Source organism: Drosophila innubila, chromosome X (genome assembly GCF_004354385.1).
Source record: "Drosophila innubila isolate TH190305 chromosome X, UK_Dinn_1.0, whole genome shotgun sequence".
NCBI classification, from domain to species: domain Eukaryota; kingdom Metazoa; phylum Arthropoda; class Insecta; order Diptera; family Drosophilidae; genus Drosophila; species Drosophila innubila.
In genome coordinates this window covers 39,832,315-39,845,314 of record NC_047626.1, presented here as the reverse complement: position 1 = coordinate 39,845,314, position 13,000 = coordinate 39,832,315, and the positions used below count along the sequence as shown (strand labels likewise).

Sequence of the window (13,000 nt, the reverse complement as noted above, 5' to 3'; positions counted from 1 at the left end):
AACTCGTGAAGATATTTGCAAATATTAATTATAATAACAATGAAGCTGCTACTCTTATATATTTTTTATGAAACCGTTGGAAGCATTGAATAAACCGAAAAATATATTTAAAAAAAAAAAGCCAGAATTCCCGCTTCCCGCCATTCTCAAATTTTTCCCGCAATTGGTCTTCAAAAACAGCCAGATTTGACGGGAAAGAAGCTAAATTGGCAGCAGTGCTCCTCACAAGCTTAAGTGAGTACCTATCATTAGAGTTCACAAATGGTTGTAGTAGTATCTAATATTGTTGCAGTTATGTCCTCGTTAAACAACTTCAAACAACTTTGTTATGTTTTCAAATGAATGGCGCCCATTTTTGTAAGAAGATTGAAAATTTCAATGTTCCAACACACAGCATAATGAAAATCAGCTGTTTCAGCTGAATTTTTTCTATCTTATTTCGCCACCCTTTTTTATACATCATATTTCAAACATCATTTTTCTCCCGAAAGAACTCAGCTTTAGGTATTGATGTTAGGTATTCACTAAGGTTTGGTTAGCTGTGCTTTGCAAAAATTTTGTAAAGAGCAAAAAAATAAATATAATTCAAATGGAAGGGATATGGAGACGAATGCAAAGGCAGTGACGAACGTTCTCCTTGTGACATTGTTGGCATACTGCGCTCGGTTGAAGGAATAAGGGGAGGGCGAACGCAGGCATCGCGCATATTGGGTTAATCCATATAAGATTTTGTTAGTTCTCTTTTCTTTTCTGTAAACAAACAACAGAAATTATTTGAATACGACATATATTTTTACAGTTACAGAGTCAGTTAGTCAGTCGTCAATGAAATGAACAGCGTACAGTATTTAACTGTCCTGAGTACTATGCTTAAGAATGGAATAGCCCTATTAAAACATATTCGGTGTTAAAAAAATAATTACAAATTGATTTAATCGATTTAGAGTCTAATCGAGTTTCCGCAATGTTACCTCACTAAATTTTTTTTCCCATAGATTATATTTAAAATTAGATAATATGGCTACCGCACCAACATTATTTACAGATGCCATGGGATTAAGTATTGATCGGGAGTCCATACTGGCTGGTATATATCACCTTTACTAATACATACATATGTATATAATAACATCAAGATTTCTGTAGATAATAAGTACTATGTATGTATGTATGTACATGTGAAAATTGTATTTTTTGTAGCTGTTGGAAACGAAGCATTTCTTCGCGCTGGTACTTCGTGTGTAAGGCTGCCACAGAGGATGCAGATGCAGCATAAAAAGGTGCACGGTCTCGCACTTAGTCATGCATGTTCGTTGAGACGTCTACTATTAATTTATTGTGAGAATGAATTTTCTCTGTATGAATATATAACACAAAAAGAAACATTTCAATTAATGTATGAAGGCGAAACAAGAGACTGGATTAATGCTGCTACATTTTTAAAGCAAGGAGACGGCTGTGAACTGGTGATACATATGTCCCATAGTGCGCTTTTACATTTAAGATATGATGACGGCGAATGCCGTATATTGGAACTAGCATGCTCCACAGAATATTCAATGCTTTACCACACAAGTCTAAATGGTTTTCAGTATAACAAGCTCATGATAATAAGTGGCAATGGATTTGGAGAAATACTAATTTGGCAACCACGCCATCCTGTTGCTTTCAATCCTGTGACATTTACAAAAACGTATCCTCTACGTTTGCGACTAAAGGCTCACAACGGTGTCATATTTTCAATAGACTTCAATTTAAGAGCTCAATTGCTGGTAACCACTTCGGATGATCGCTCTTTAAAGTTTTGGCAATTAAATAGTATACCCACAGCAGACTGGAAATTGTGTGCGGCGGCTCCGCTCAGACCTATGTTTAGCTGTTTTGGGCATTCTTCTCGAGTTATTTGTGCTATTATTGTAATGTTCGGTAAGTTAACAATTACATATATACGAGTTAACACTAGATTGCAAAATATTGATATAATATTGCATGTTATAGATGGCCAAGTGTTTGTAATAAGCGGAGGCGAGGATTCATACATTTGTCTTTGGAGTCAATCTGGAGATATGCTATTCAAGCGTCGTCAACAGTTTGGCGCTCCGATATGGCGACTTGGTTATGACTCTAGTACCTTCACACTTTATAGCACAAGTTCGACAGGAAACATACTTGCATATAATTTACATACGGCTCTAAGGAAAAACGCAATGAATTTAACCAGTTTGACTACGATACCAATGAATTCAACAAGTGAATTTGTGAAAAATATTAAATATCTCAATACCAGCACAATCATTGGTTTAAGTAGCAAGAATCGCTTGTTATACATGAAAGTATCGAGGTCATCACAAATGGATGTTTGGAAATTGGTTATTGCTTTCCCTGCATATAAATGCACAGTATTGAGCGTGTACGACAGAATAGTGGCAACCTGCGGATATCAGCGTGTTACACTTTTGGGTTATAACACCGAGACCGATATTGATACGGAGCACTTTCAAATACTCTACGATGGTATAATGCTTGAAGGTCTTATTAAATCATTTCACTTTCTAAACAAAGATACTTATCTGATATCGGATGAATTCGGTAACTGCCTCATACTCAAAGGGCTTACAATGGAAATTCAAGCAAGCATCAAAATCTCGAATTGCCGTGAACCATGGATAACAGCTGCCCTGCTTGTATCGCCAACATATTTGTTGTTAAGTTGCCGTAATGGACATACTATGCTCTACTCAAAGAATGCATCTAATCACTTCGACCTTAAGGATACTCTCAAATGCTTGCATGGTAATATGGGATCTAATATGTTTAAATTTGTATTAAGTAATGATAACTATGCATACGTACTAAGTGCCGGACACGAATCAATTTTGAAACATTTGCGCATAAGCTATACTGATTGCCGATTGACAATAATGCGTCGGGAGTGTGTGCCTCTTTCTTGGGTGGAAGCATCGCCCACATTCGATGTATTGATAGGTTTCAATGACAATCATTTGGTGGTTTGGTCTCGTCAACATGACGTACTCTTAGAGTTACAGTGCGGAGGCGCTCACAGATGCTGGGATTTTCAACTAAATTGTAACGAACTTCATATAATATACGTTAAGCAAAAGCAAGTATTTTTTTATAGTCAGTTACTTTATAATAATTGCCCAGAACGTTTCGTGTCCACATTACAAAGTAGTTGGCACACACGAAATTGCAATATCATTCAGTTAATTCAGCACCAAAACGAAAACCAGTCATCATATATGATATCAGCTGGTGATGACAATATTATTAAAATTAACCAGTTATCCGGTCATTCAATTATTCAATTTCAATTAGCCGAACTGCATACACATATTTCAAGCGTACGACACCTGATATTGTATCCCATTAAATCCGAAATTTTGCCAGACTTATGGCTTATCTTTTCTGTCGGAGGTCGAGCGCAGCTATGCATCAATCAAATAGACTTAAAAGGTCCAGTCATAAGTGAATTATGCTCTCATACCATACAGTCAAATTCTGCAAGTAAAACGATTTCACATAATGCCCGACTTATGGCAATTCAAGTGGTTCAACATTCGGAAATTGAATTTGGAAGATTTTCGCTATATTTAGGTAGTGCTGATGGAAAAATTCGTTTGCTTAGCTGGCGTCTCGAAAATCCATCAGAGGTACATTTACAACGCCAAATTGATATAGATCGCTGTCCGCTTCATTTACAATTTTTGAACAATAACAATTTATTGCTAATTTCAACCACACATGGGATGCTTTATGGATTCGATCACACTCTCTCTTTCAAGCGTTTTCAGCTCCAGTTGCACACTACCGGCATCAATGCATTACATGCTGTTGTCAATGACCATTTATTACATGTGCTATCTGGCGGCGATGATGAAAACGTTAAACATACCATTATTCATTTGACTGACATGACAATACAACACAGCACAGCATTCCAAGACCTTCATAATGCCCAGGTTAATGCCTTGACTCTGTACCCATATCGTGGCGTCGATCAAACCTTTGAAATTTGTGCATATACGTGTAGTATCGATAAGCAAATCTTTAAGGTGAATTTAACGACTAAACAATATACCCGTATCGGCTTTACGTGTATATCTGATGTGAAAGGATTGCTTCTATATAACAACAAATATTTATATATTTATGGCTCTGGGTTACACGTCATGGCTCTGTAATAAGATTATTGATGCCCTTTTATATAATTATACACTAGGGGGCTCGAAAGTAAATTAGCAGTGCTGTTATAAAAAATTTATATAGTATAACATTTTATGTGCAAATAACATCAAAATTAAAAAAAAAAAACTGTTTAATAAATGAATGATAAAAAATACTAAGTAGAATTTATTAAATTAAAACTATTTATAATATTTGTTAAAAATTTATATATTTTAAATTGAATATTGTTCGTCAAAAAATTGGATATTAGAAATTTTGGGGCATGGAAAGACTTTCGTCACTAGACTTTTACCTCGTAAAACAATTTTTTTTTTAAGATATCAGAAGTTTCTGAATTTCATGTTTCCGACCTTGATACTTTGGAAGAAGGTTTCAAATATGCTTACTCCAAATTTAAAAATCAATTCACAATTACATTGAAGCAGGATATCATGTTCTCAGGCGTTTAGAAGCATTACATTTTCGACTGATTGTTCCAATAACAGCTATATGATATAGTCAGCCGATTTACATAATGCTTGGTCGGAATGCATAATACGAGCTTTAATGCATATTCTGTCAGATTGGAATATCTCTTTCTGTTAGAATATTTTTCATGCTAAAATTATGATATATGATATAGTGAACCGATTTGAACTAAATTTGGTCAGGACTTATACAACTGACTTAAATGCATTATCGTTAAGAGTGGGTGAGCTTTGTCAAAAAACTAGAAAGTTTTTCATACTAAGTCGTGATTTTTTGCCGATCGTTCTTATGGAAGCTATATGATATAGTGAACCGATTTTAACCAAATTGAAACAGGATATTTAAAAACAACTTAAATGCACTATCTGTCAGATTGGTTGAGATATGTCAAAAAACAATAAAGTTTTTCGTACTAAAACGTGACTTTTGACCGATCGTTAGTATGGAAGCTATATCATATAGTTGACTGATTTGAGCGAATTTAAGTCAGAATGTATAAGTCCAACTTAAATGCATTATCTGTCAGATTGGTTCAGATATCTAAAAAACCAAAAAAGTTTTTTGTAGTAAAACGTGAGCTGACCCAAGTGAAAACGATATAACTTCTGACTGCGCTGACCGATCGACAATTGTTATACCGCGTTGAAAGTGTCGTTCAACATTACACTCCAAAAGATCGCGCCGAAATTATGTAGCTATAAATTAAAAAAGACCTCTTAATTTTGTTTACTCAACATGCGTTTCGAAAAAAAAAAAAAAATGAAAAGTGCTCCAGTTAAGAGCACAATTAAGGGTTTATACGCAAAAGTTGTGTCATACACAAAAGTAAGTAATGCCAGTCATGCATCTGGACAACGAACAAGACGCTCCGATGAAATCATTGAAACCGGACGAGCCAGTATTGAGGAGACTCCGACGACATCCAGTTATCGCCACTCTCAGCAATTAGGCATAGCTCGCACCCCTCTCCGACGCATAAGTCATAGCTAAGATGACATGGATAACTTCTTGGATCAACAGGTTATGCCATTCAGCTAAAGAAACAATCATTTTATGGAAACCATTGAAAAGTGGTGATTTTGACTGGCCACCGGAATTACCAGATTTGACGTTACCACACTTTTATTTGTGGGATTATTTGAAATCCAAGGTATACGCTAGTAAGCTAAGGATCTCCGCTCAACTGAAAGTCAACATTCGATTTGAAATAGCCGCCATATCGTCTGAAATATTGGCCAATGTCATGGAAAATATTGAAAAAAGAGTGCATTTTGCTATCCAAGCTAAGGGTCTTCATTTACGCGATATCCATCTTAAATATTAGCTGGAACAAATCTCCTTGAACCATACTAATTAAATTTTAAAACAAAGAAAAAAAATTGTTTTTTTTATTTCAAAATCCCATGGGTCAGCTTTAAATGGCCTACCCTGTTTCATCCAAACCCCTCAGTCAAAATTGATGTATCATATACCAAAAATCGCGAAATTTTACGTATTACAACATATTTAAAATAAATAAATCGTTAGAGCCGTTTTGTCATAAATCGCCGAAACGTAAGCGAAAAAAACTTATTTCACCTGTAAAATTTAGCCTGAGTACATTAGAAAAAAAGTTGAAAAGTACACCTAAAGCACCCAAACGCACCTTCCTAACGATATATAGGACATATCTGTAGCTTCGATGGTTTGGGGGGTTTAAATTTTAGCGGGGATTAGCGTGGCAAAATTCTAAAGCAAACTTGATCTGCGTGCGCAACATAGCAGTATTGTCACCGAATTCGGTAGCTCTAGCTCTTATAGTTTCTGAGGTCCAGGTGATTATATGTCATCCATATATTATATTTCCTAAAATATCTTCTCTGTTTATTAACCGATCTCGATGAAACTTTCAGCACACCTCAGGACTCGTCTTAAGACTGTAGCTTTAAAATAACTCTTGTTATTATATTTTATAACATTTACGTAAGCGAACGTGGGCGTGGCCAAATTTTAAAATAAGCTTGATATAGGTCAACATCCTCGGAGTATTGTCACCAAATTTGGTTGCTCTAACTTTTATAGTCTCGGAGATAAAGGTGTTCAAAGTAGTGTACCATAATTGTCACGAATCTAATAGGCTCTAGTACCCACTTTTTTTTTTTGGGTTTCGAGCTAAAAATTGCTTAGTATGAAAAGCTTCGATAATTTTAGAGCTTTGCCGTTAACCAAAAATCTTGTTTGCCATTGGATGGTATTATCGTTTACTCTTTACGAGGAAAACGGCTCGCGACCAAAGTCTTTACATGACCCAAAATTTCTGATACCAAATTTTGTGACGTACGATATTAAATTTAGTGCAAAACAATTTTGGCGTTCGGCACTGCGCATAAAAGGTATTTTGCGTAATGGAATCGGGAGCGTATTGTGAAATGTGCCGAATGCCAAAATCATTTCTTTTTTAAAAATTATAAGTACTAAATAAAACATGGTTCGTCATTAAATTAAGTTTCCGAATTTCGTCGCTAGACTTTTACTTCGTAAAGAAATTTTTTTTTTATAAAAATATCAGAAATTTGTTGAATTTTCAGTGTTTCTGACGTTGCTACTTTGATAGAAGGTTATTAATATGCTTATTCCAAATTTGAAAGTCAAATCACAATAACATCACAACAAGCAGATCAGTCGACCGCATTCGAGAGTATAATATCATGTACTCAGGCATTTAGAAGCCGTTTGGCACGCCGAAGATTTTATCCAATTGCAGAGTGCTCCAATAAATTTTCGACTGTTTGTTCCAATGACAGCTATACAATATAGTCAACCGATTGAGTAAAGTTTGATCAGAGCGCATGAGACGAACTTAAATGTATATTCTATCTTCCAAAAAAAAAAAAACTCTACGTGGTAAAAGTCTAATGACGACAGTCTTTCCATGCCCCAATTTCTAATATCCAATTTTGTGACGAACAATATTCAATTTGAAATATAAATTTTTAACAAAAATATATAAATTACGAAATAAAAAACATTCTGCACCATACCCAAAAAGATTGTGCTTCTTATTACATAAAGTTAGTTTTCAACAGTGCCGAATGTATTTTTGTTAAAAGTTTATATTTTAAATTAAATATTGTTCGTCAAAAAATTGGATATCAGAAATTTTGGGGCATAGAAAGACTTTCGTCACTAGACTTTTACCTCGTAAAAAATTGTTTTTTGAAGATATCAGAATTTTTTTAATTTCATATGTTTCCGACATTGATACTATGAAAGAAGGTTTCTAATATGCTTACTTCAAATTTAAAAAACAATTCACAATTACATCAAAGCAGGATACCATGCTCTCAGGCCTTTAGAAGCATTAAATTTTCGACTGATTGTTCCAATAACAGCTATATGATATAGTCAGCCGATTAACATAATGTTTGGTCGGAATGCATAAGACGAACTTTGATGCATATTCCGTCAGATAAGAATATCTCAATATGTAAGAAAGTTTTTCATACTAAAATTATGATATATGATATAGTGAACCGATTTGAACCAAATTTGGTTAGAACGTATACAACTGACTAAAATGCATTATCGGTAAGAGTGGTTGAGCTTTGTCAAAAAACTAGAAAGTTTTTCATACTAAGTCGTGATTTTTTGCCGATCGTTCTTATGGTAGCTATATCATATAGTTAACCGATTTGAATGAATTTTAGTCAGAATGTATATGTCCGATTTAAATGCATTATCTGTCAGGTTGGTTCTGATATCTCAAAAAACAAAAAAATTTTTTGTAGTAAAACGTGATTTTCGACCGATCGAAAAATGTATGTATTGACTTAACAGGTAATACAGGGTAGGCCATTTTAAGCTAACCCAAGTGAAAACGATATAACTTTTGACTGCGCTGACCGATCGACAATTGTTATACCGCGTTGAAAGTGTCGTTCGAAGGCAATTTATGGCATGGAACATTACACTCCAAAAGAACACACCGAAATTATGTAGCTATAAATTAAAAAAGACCTCTTAATTTTGTTTACTCAACATGCGTTTCGAAAAAAAAATAGAGTGAAAGTGCTCCAGTTAAGAGCACAATTAAGGGTTTATACGCAAAAGTTGTGTCATACACAAAAGTTAGTAATGCCAGTCATGCATCTGGACAACGAACAAGACGCTCCGATGAAATCATTGAAACCGGACGAGCCAGTATTGAGGAGACTCCGACGACATCCAGTTATCGCCACTCTCAGCAATTAGGCATAGCTCGCACCCCTCTCCGACGCATAAGTCATAGCTAAAATGACATGGATAACTTCTGGGTCAACAGCTCATGCCATTCAGCTAAAGAAACAATCATTTTATGGAAACCATTGAAAAGTGGTATTTTTGACTGGCCACCGGAATTACCAGATTTGACGTTACCACACTTTTATTTGTGGGATTATTTGAAATCCAAGGTATACGCTAGTAAGCTAAGGATCTCCGCTCAACTGAAAGTCAACATTCGATTTGAAATAGCCGCCATATCGTCTGAAATATTGGCCAATGTCATTGAAAATATTGAAAAAAGAGTGCATTTTGCTATCCAAGCTAAGGGTCTTCATTTACGCGATATCCATCTTAAATATTAGCTGGAACAAATCTCCTTGAACCATACTAATTAAATTGTGAAACAAAGAAAAAAAATTGTTTTTTTTTTTTTCAAAATCCCATGGGTCAGCTTTAAATAGCCTACCCTGTTTCATCCAAACCCCTCAGTCAAAATTGATGTATCATATACCAAAAATCGCGAAATTTTACGTATTACAACATATTTAAAATAAATAAATCGTTAGAGCCGTTTTGTCATAAATCGACGAAACGTAAGCGAAAAAAACTTATTTCACCTGTAAAATTTAGCCTGAGTACTTTAAAAAAAAAGTTGAAAGGTACGCCTAAAAGCACCCAAACGCACCTTCCCAACGATATATAGGACATATCTGTAGCTTCGATGGTTTGGGGGGTTTCAATTTTAGCGGGGATTAGCGTTTTCCCGCTAAACTAGCGGGTTCTTTAAAAAGTCGTAGAACAAACCTTTCTAGAGTTTCGAAAAGGAATAAACCCAATCATTACATTTAAGCTATTTTTTAGCGCGTTGATACAAACAAACAAACTTTTTACTTCATTTTGGAAAGACCACTAGAAATGTTTAATTTGTTTATCTTTTCAGCCATTTGTCGGATTTCGGTAATCGAGGTATCAATCGACGCGTATTTTTGATAAGAATTTAAAACATGTCCAACATAAATTATACTATGTTAATATAACATCGATGTAACATGTAAAACTAAAATTATATTATGTTATTACAACATTAACAGAGCATGTGTACCTGCTGTTACCCCCATCCCTCCAGACTGTGCGTGGCAAAATTCTAAAGCAAACTTGATCTGCGTGCGCAACATAGCAGTATTGTCACCGAATTCGGTAGCTCTAGCTCTTATAGTTTCTGAGGTCCAGGTGATTATATGTCTTCCATATATTATATTTCCTAAAATATCTTCTCTGTTTATTAACCGATCTCGATGAAACTTTCAGCACAGCTCAGGACTCGTCCCCCCATCCTGCGTGCCAAGTCTTAAGACTGTAGCTTTAAAATAACTCTTGTTATTATATTTTATAAAATTTACGTAAGCGAACGTGGGCGTGGCCAAATTTTAAAATAAGCTTGATATATGTCAACATCCTCGGAGTATTGTCACCAAATTTGGTTGCTCTAACTTTTATAGTCTCGGAGGTAAAGGTGTTCAAAGTAGTGTACCATAATTGTCACGAATCTAATAGGCTCTAGTACCCACTTTTTTTTTTGGGTTTCGAGCTAAAAATTGCTTAGTATGAAAAGCTTCGTTAATTTTAGAGCTTTGCCGTTAACCAAAAATCTTGTTTGCCATTGGATGGTATTATCGTTTACTCTTTACGAGGAAAACGGCTCGCGACCAAAGTCTTTACATGACCCAAAATTTCTGATACCAAATTTTGTGACGTACGATATTAAATTTAGTGCAAAACAATTTTGGCGTTCGGCACTGCGCATAAAAGGTATTTTTGCGTAATGGAATCGGGAGCGTATTGTGAAATATGCCGAATGCCAAAATCATTTCTTTTTTAAATATTATAAGTACTAAATAAAACATGGTTCGTCATTAAATTAAGTTTCCGAATTTCGTCGCTAGACTTTTACTTCGTAAAGAAATTTTTTTTTTATAAAGATATCAGAAATTTGTTGAATTTTCAATGTTTCTGACGTTGCTACTTTGATAGAAGGTTATTAATATGCTTATTCCAAATTTGAAAGTCAAATCACAATAACATCACAACAAGCAGATCAGTAGACCGCATTCGACAGTATAATATCATGTACTCAGGCATTTAGAAGCCGTTTGGCACGCCGAAGATTTTATCCAATTGCAGAGTGCTCCAATAAACTTTCGACTGTTTGTTCCAATGACAGCTATATGATATAGTCAGCCGATTTACATTATGCTTGGTCGGAATGCATAATACGAGCTTTAATGCATATTCTGTCAGATTGGAATATCTCTTTATGTTAGAAAGTTTTTCATGCTAAAATTATGATATATGATATAGTGAACCGATTTGAACTAAATTTGGTCAGGACTTATACAACTGACTTAAATGCATTATCGTTAAGAGTGGGTGAGCTTTGTCAAAAAACTAGAAAGTTTTTCATACTAAGTCGTGATTTTTTGCCGATCGTTCTTATGGAAGCTATATGATATAGTGAACCGATTTTAACCAAATTGAAACAGGATATTTAAAAACAACTTAAATGCACTATCTGTCAGATTGGTTGAGATATGTCAAAAAACAATAAAGTTTTTCGTACTAAAACGTGACTTTTGACCGATCGTTAGTATGGAAGCTATATCATATAGTTGACCGATTTGAGCGAATTTAAGTCAGAATGTATAAGTCCAACTTAAATGCATTATCTGTCAGATTGGTTCAGATATCTAAAAAACCAAAAAAGTTTTTTGTAGTAAAACGTGAGCTGACCCAAGTGAAAACGATATAACTTCTGACTGCGCTGACCGATCGACAATTGTTATACCGCGTTGAAAGTGTCGTTCAACATTACACTCCAAAAGAACGCGCCGAAATTATGTAGCTATAAATTAAAAAAGACCTCTTAATTTTGTTTACTCAACATGCGTTTCGAAAAAAAAAATAGAGTGACAAGTGCTCCAGTTAAGAGCACAATTAAGGGTTTATACGCAAAAGTTGTGTCATACACAAAAGTAAGTAATGCCAGTCATGCATCTGGACAACGAACAAGACGCTCCGATGAAATCATTGAAACCGGACGAGCCAGTATTGAGGAGACTCCGACGACATCCAGATATCGCCACTCTCAGCAATTAGGCATAGCTCGCACCCCTCTCCGACGCATAAGTCATAGCTAAGATGACATGGATAACTTCTTGGATCAACAGGTTATGCCATTCAGCTAAAGAAACAATCATTTTATGGAAACCATTGAAAAGTGGTGATTTTGACTGGCCACCGGAATTACCAGATTTGACGTTACCACACTTTTATTTGTGGGATTATTTGAAATCCAAGGTATACGCTAGTAAGCTTAGGATCTCCGCTCAACTGAAAGTCAACATTCGATTTGAAATAGCCGCCATATCGTCTGAAATATTGGCCAATGTCATGGAAAATATTGAAAAAAGAGTGCATTTTGCTATCCAAGCTAAGGGTCTTCATTTACGCGATATCCATCTTAAATATTAGCTGGAACAAATCTCCTTGAACCATACTAATTAAATTTTGAAACAAAGAAAAAAAATTGTTTTTTTTTTTTCAAAATCCCATGGGTCAGCTTTAAATGGCCTACCCTGTTTCATCCAAACCCCTCAGTCAAAATTGATGTATCATATACCAAAAATCGCGAAATTTTACGTATTACAACATATTTAAAATAAATAAATCGTTAGAGCCGTTTTGTCATAAATCGCCGAAACGTAAGCGAAAAAAACTTATTTCACCTGTAAAATTTAGCCTGAGTACTTTAAAAAAAAAGTTGAAAGGTACGCCTAAAAGCACCCAAACGCACCTTCCCAACGATATATAGGACATATCTGTAGCTTCGATGGTTTGGGGGGTTTCAATTTTAGCGGGGATTAGCGTTTTCCCGCTAAACTAGCGGGTTCTTCAAAAAGTCGTAGAGCAAACCTTTCTAGAGTTTCGAAAAGGAATAAACCCAATCATTACATTTAAGCTATTTTTTAGCGCGTTGATACAAACAAACAAACTTTTTACTTCATTTTGGAAAGACCACTAGAAATGT

General features: G+C 35.0%; 1 protein-coding gene across 3 annotated transcripts; it reads left to right on the top strand.

Moving 5' to 3' along the window:
• Positions 1–955: 955 nt before the first annotated feature.
• LOC117792614 (WD repeat-containing protein 6) lies at positions 956–9,952 on the top strand. Of its 3 annotated transcripts, none has more exons than XM_034632839.1 (4): positions 956–1,087; positions 1,201–1,926; positions 1,999–2,793; positions 9,857–9,952. In XM_034632839.1, the coding sequence occupies exons 1-4, from the start codon at positions 1,018–1,020 to the stop codon at positions 9,904–9,906; spliced, it is 1,641 nt and encodes a 546-aa protein (XP_034488730.1). In that variant the 5' UTR covers positions 956–1,017; the 3' UTR covers positions 9,907–9,952. The 3 variants fall into 3 exon arrangements, with proteins under 3 accessions (XP_034488730.1, XP_034488713.1, XP_034488721.1); XM_034632830.1 differs by lacking the exon at positions 9,857–9,952 and having other exon boundaries at positions 994–1,087; positions 1,201–1,338; positions 1,405–1,926; positions 1,999–4,299; XM_034632822.1 differs by lacking the exon at positions 9,857–9,952 and having other exon boundaries at positions 982–1,087; positions 1,999–4,358.
• Positions 9,953–13,000: the final 3,048 nt, after the last annotated feature.

Coding starts and splice junctions, on each gene's coding strand:
- LOC117792614 (XM_034632822.1), top strand. CDS start 1,018: ATGGCTACCGCACCAACATTATTTACAGATGCCATGGGATTAAGTATT. Junction 1,088..1,200: donor TCGGGAGTCCATACTGGCTG/GTATATATCACC, acceptor TATTTTTTGTAG/CTGTTGGAAACGAAGCATTT. Junction 1,927..1,998: donor TGCTATTATTGTAATGTTCG/GTAAGTTAACAA, acceptor TGCATGTTATAG/ATGGCCAAGTGTTTGTAATA.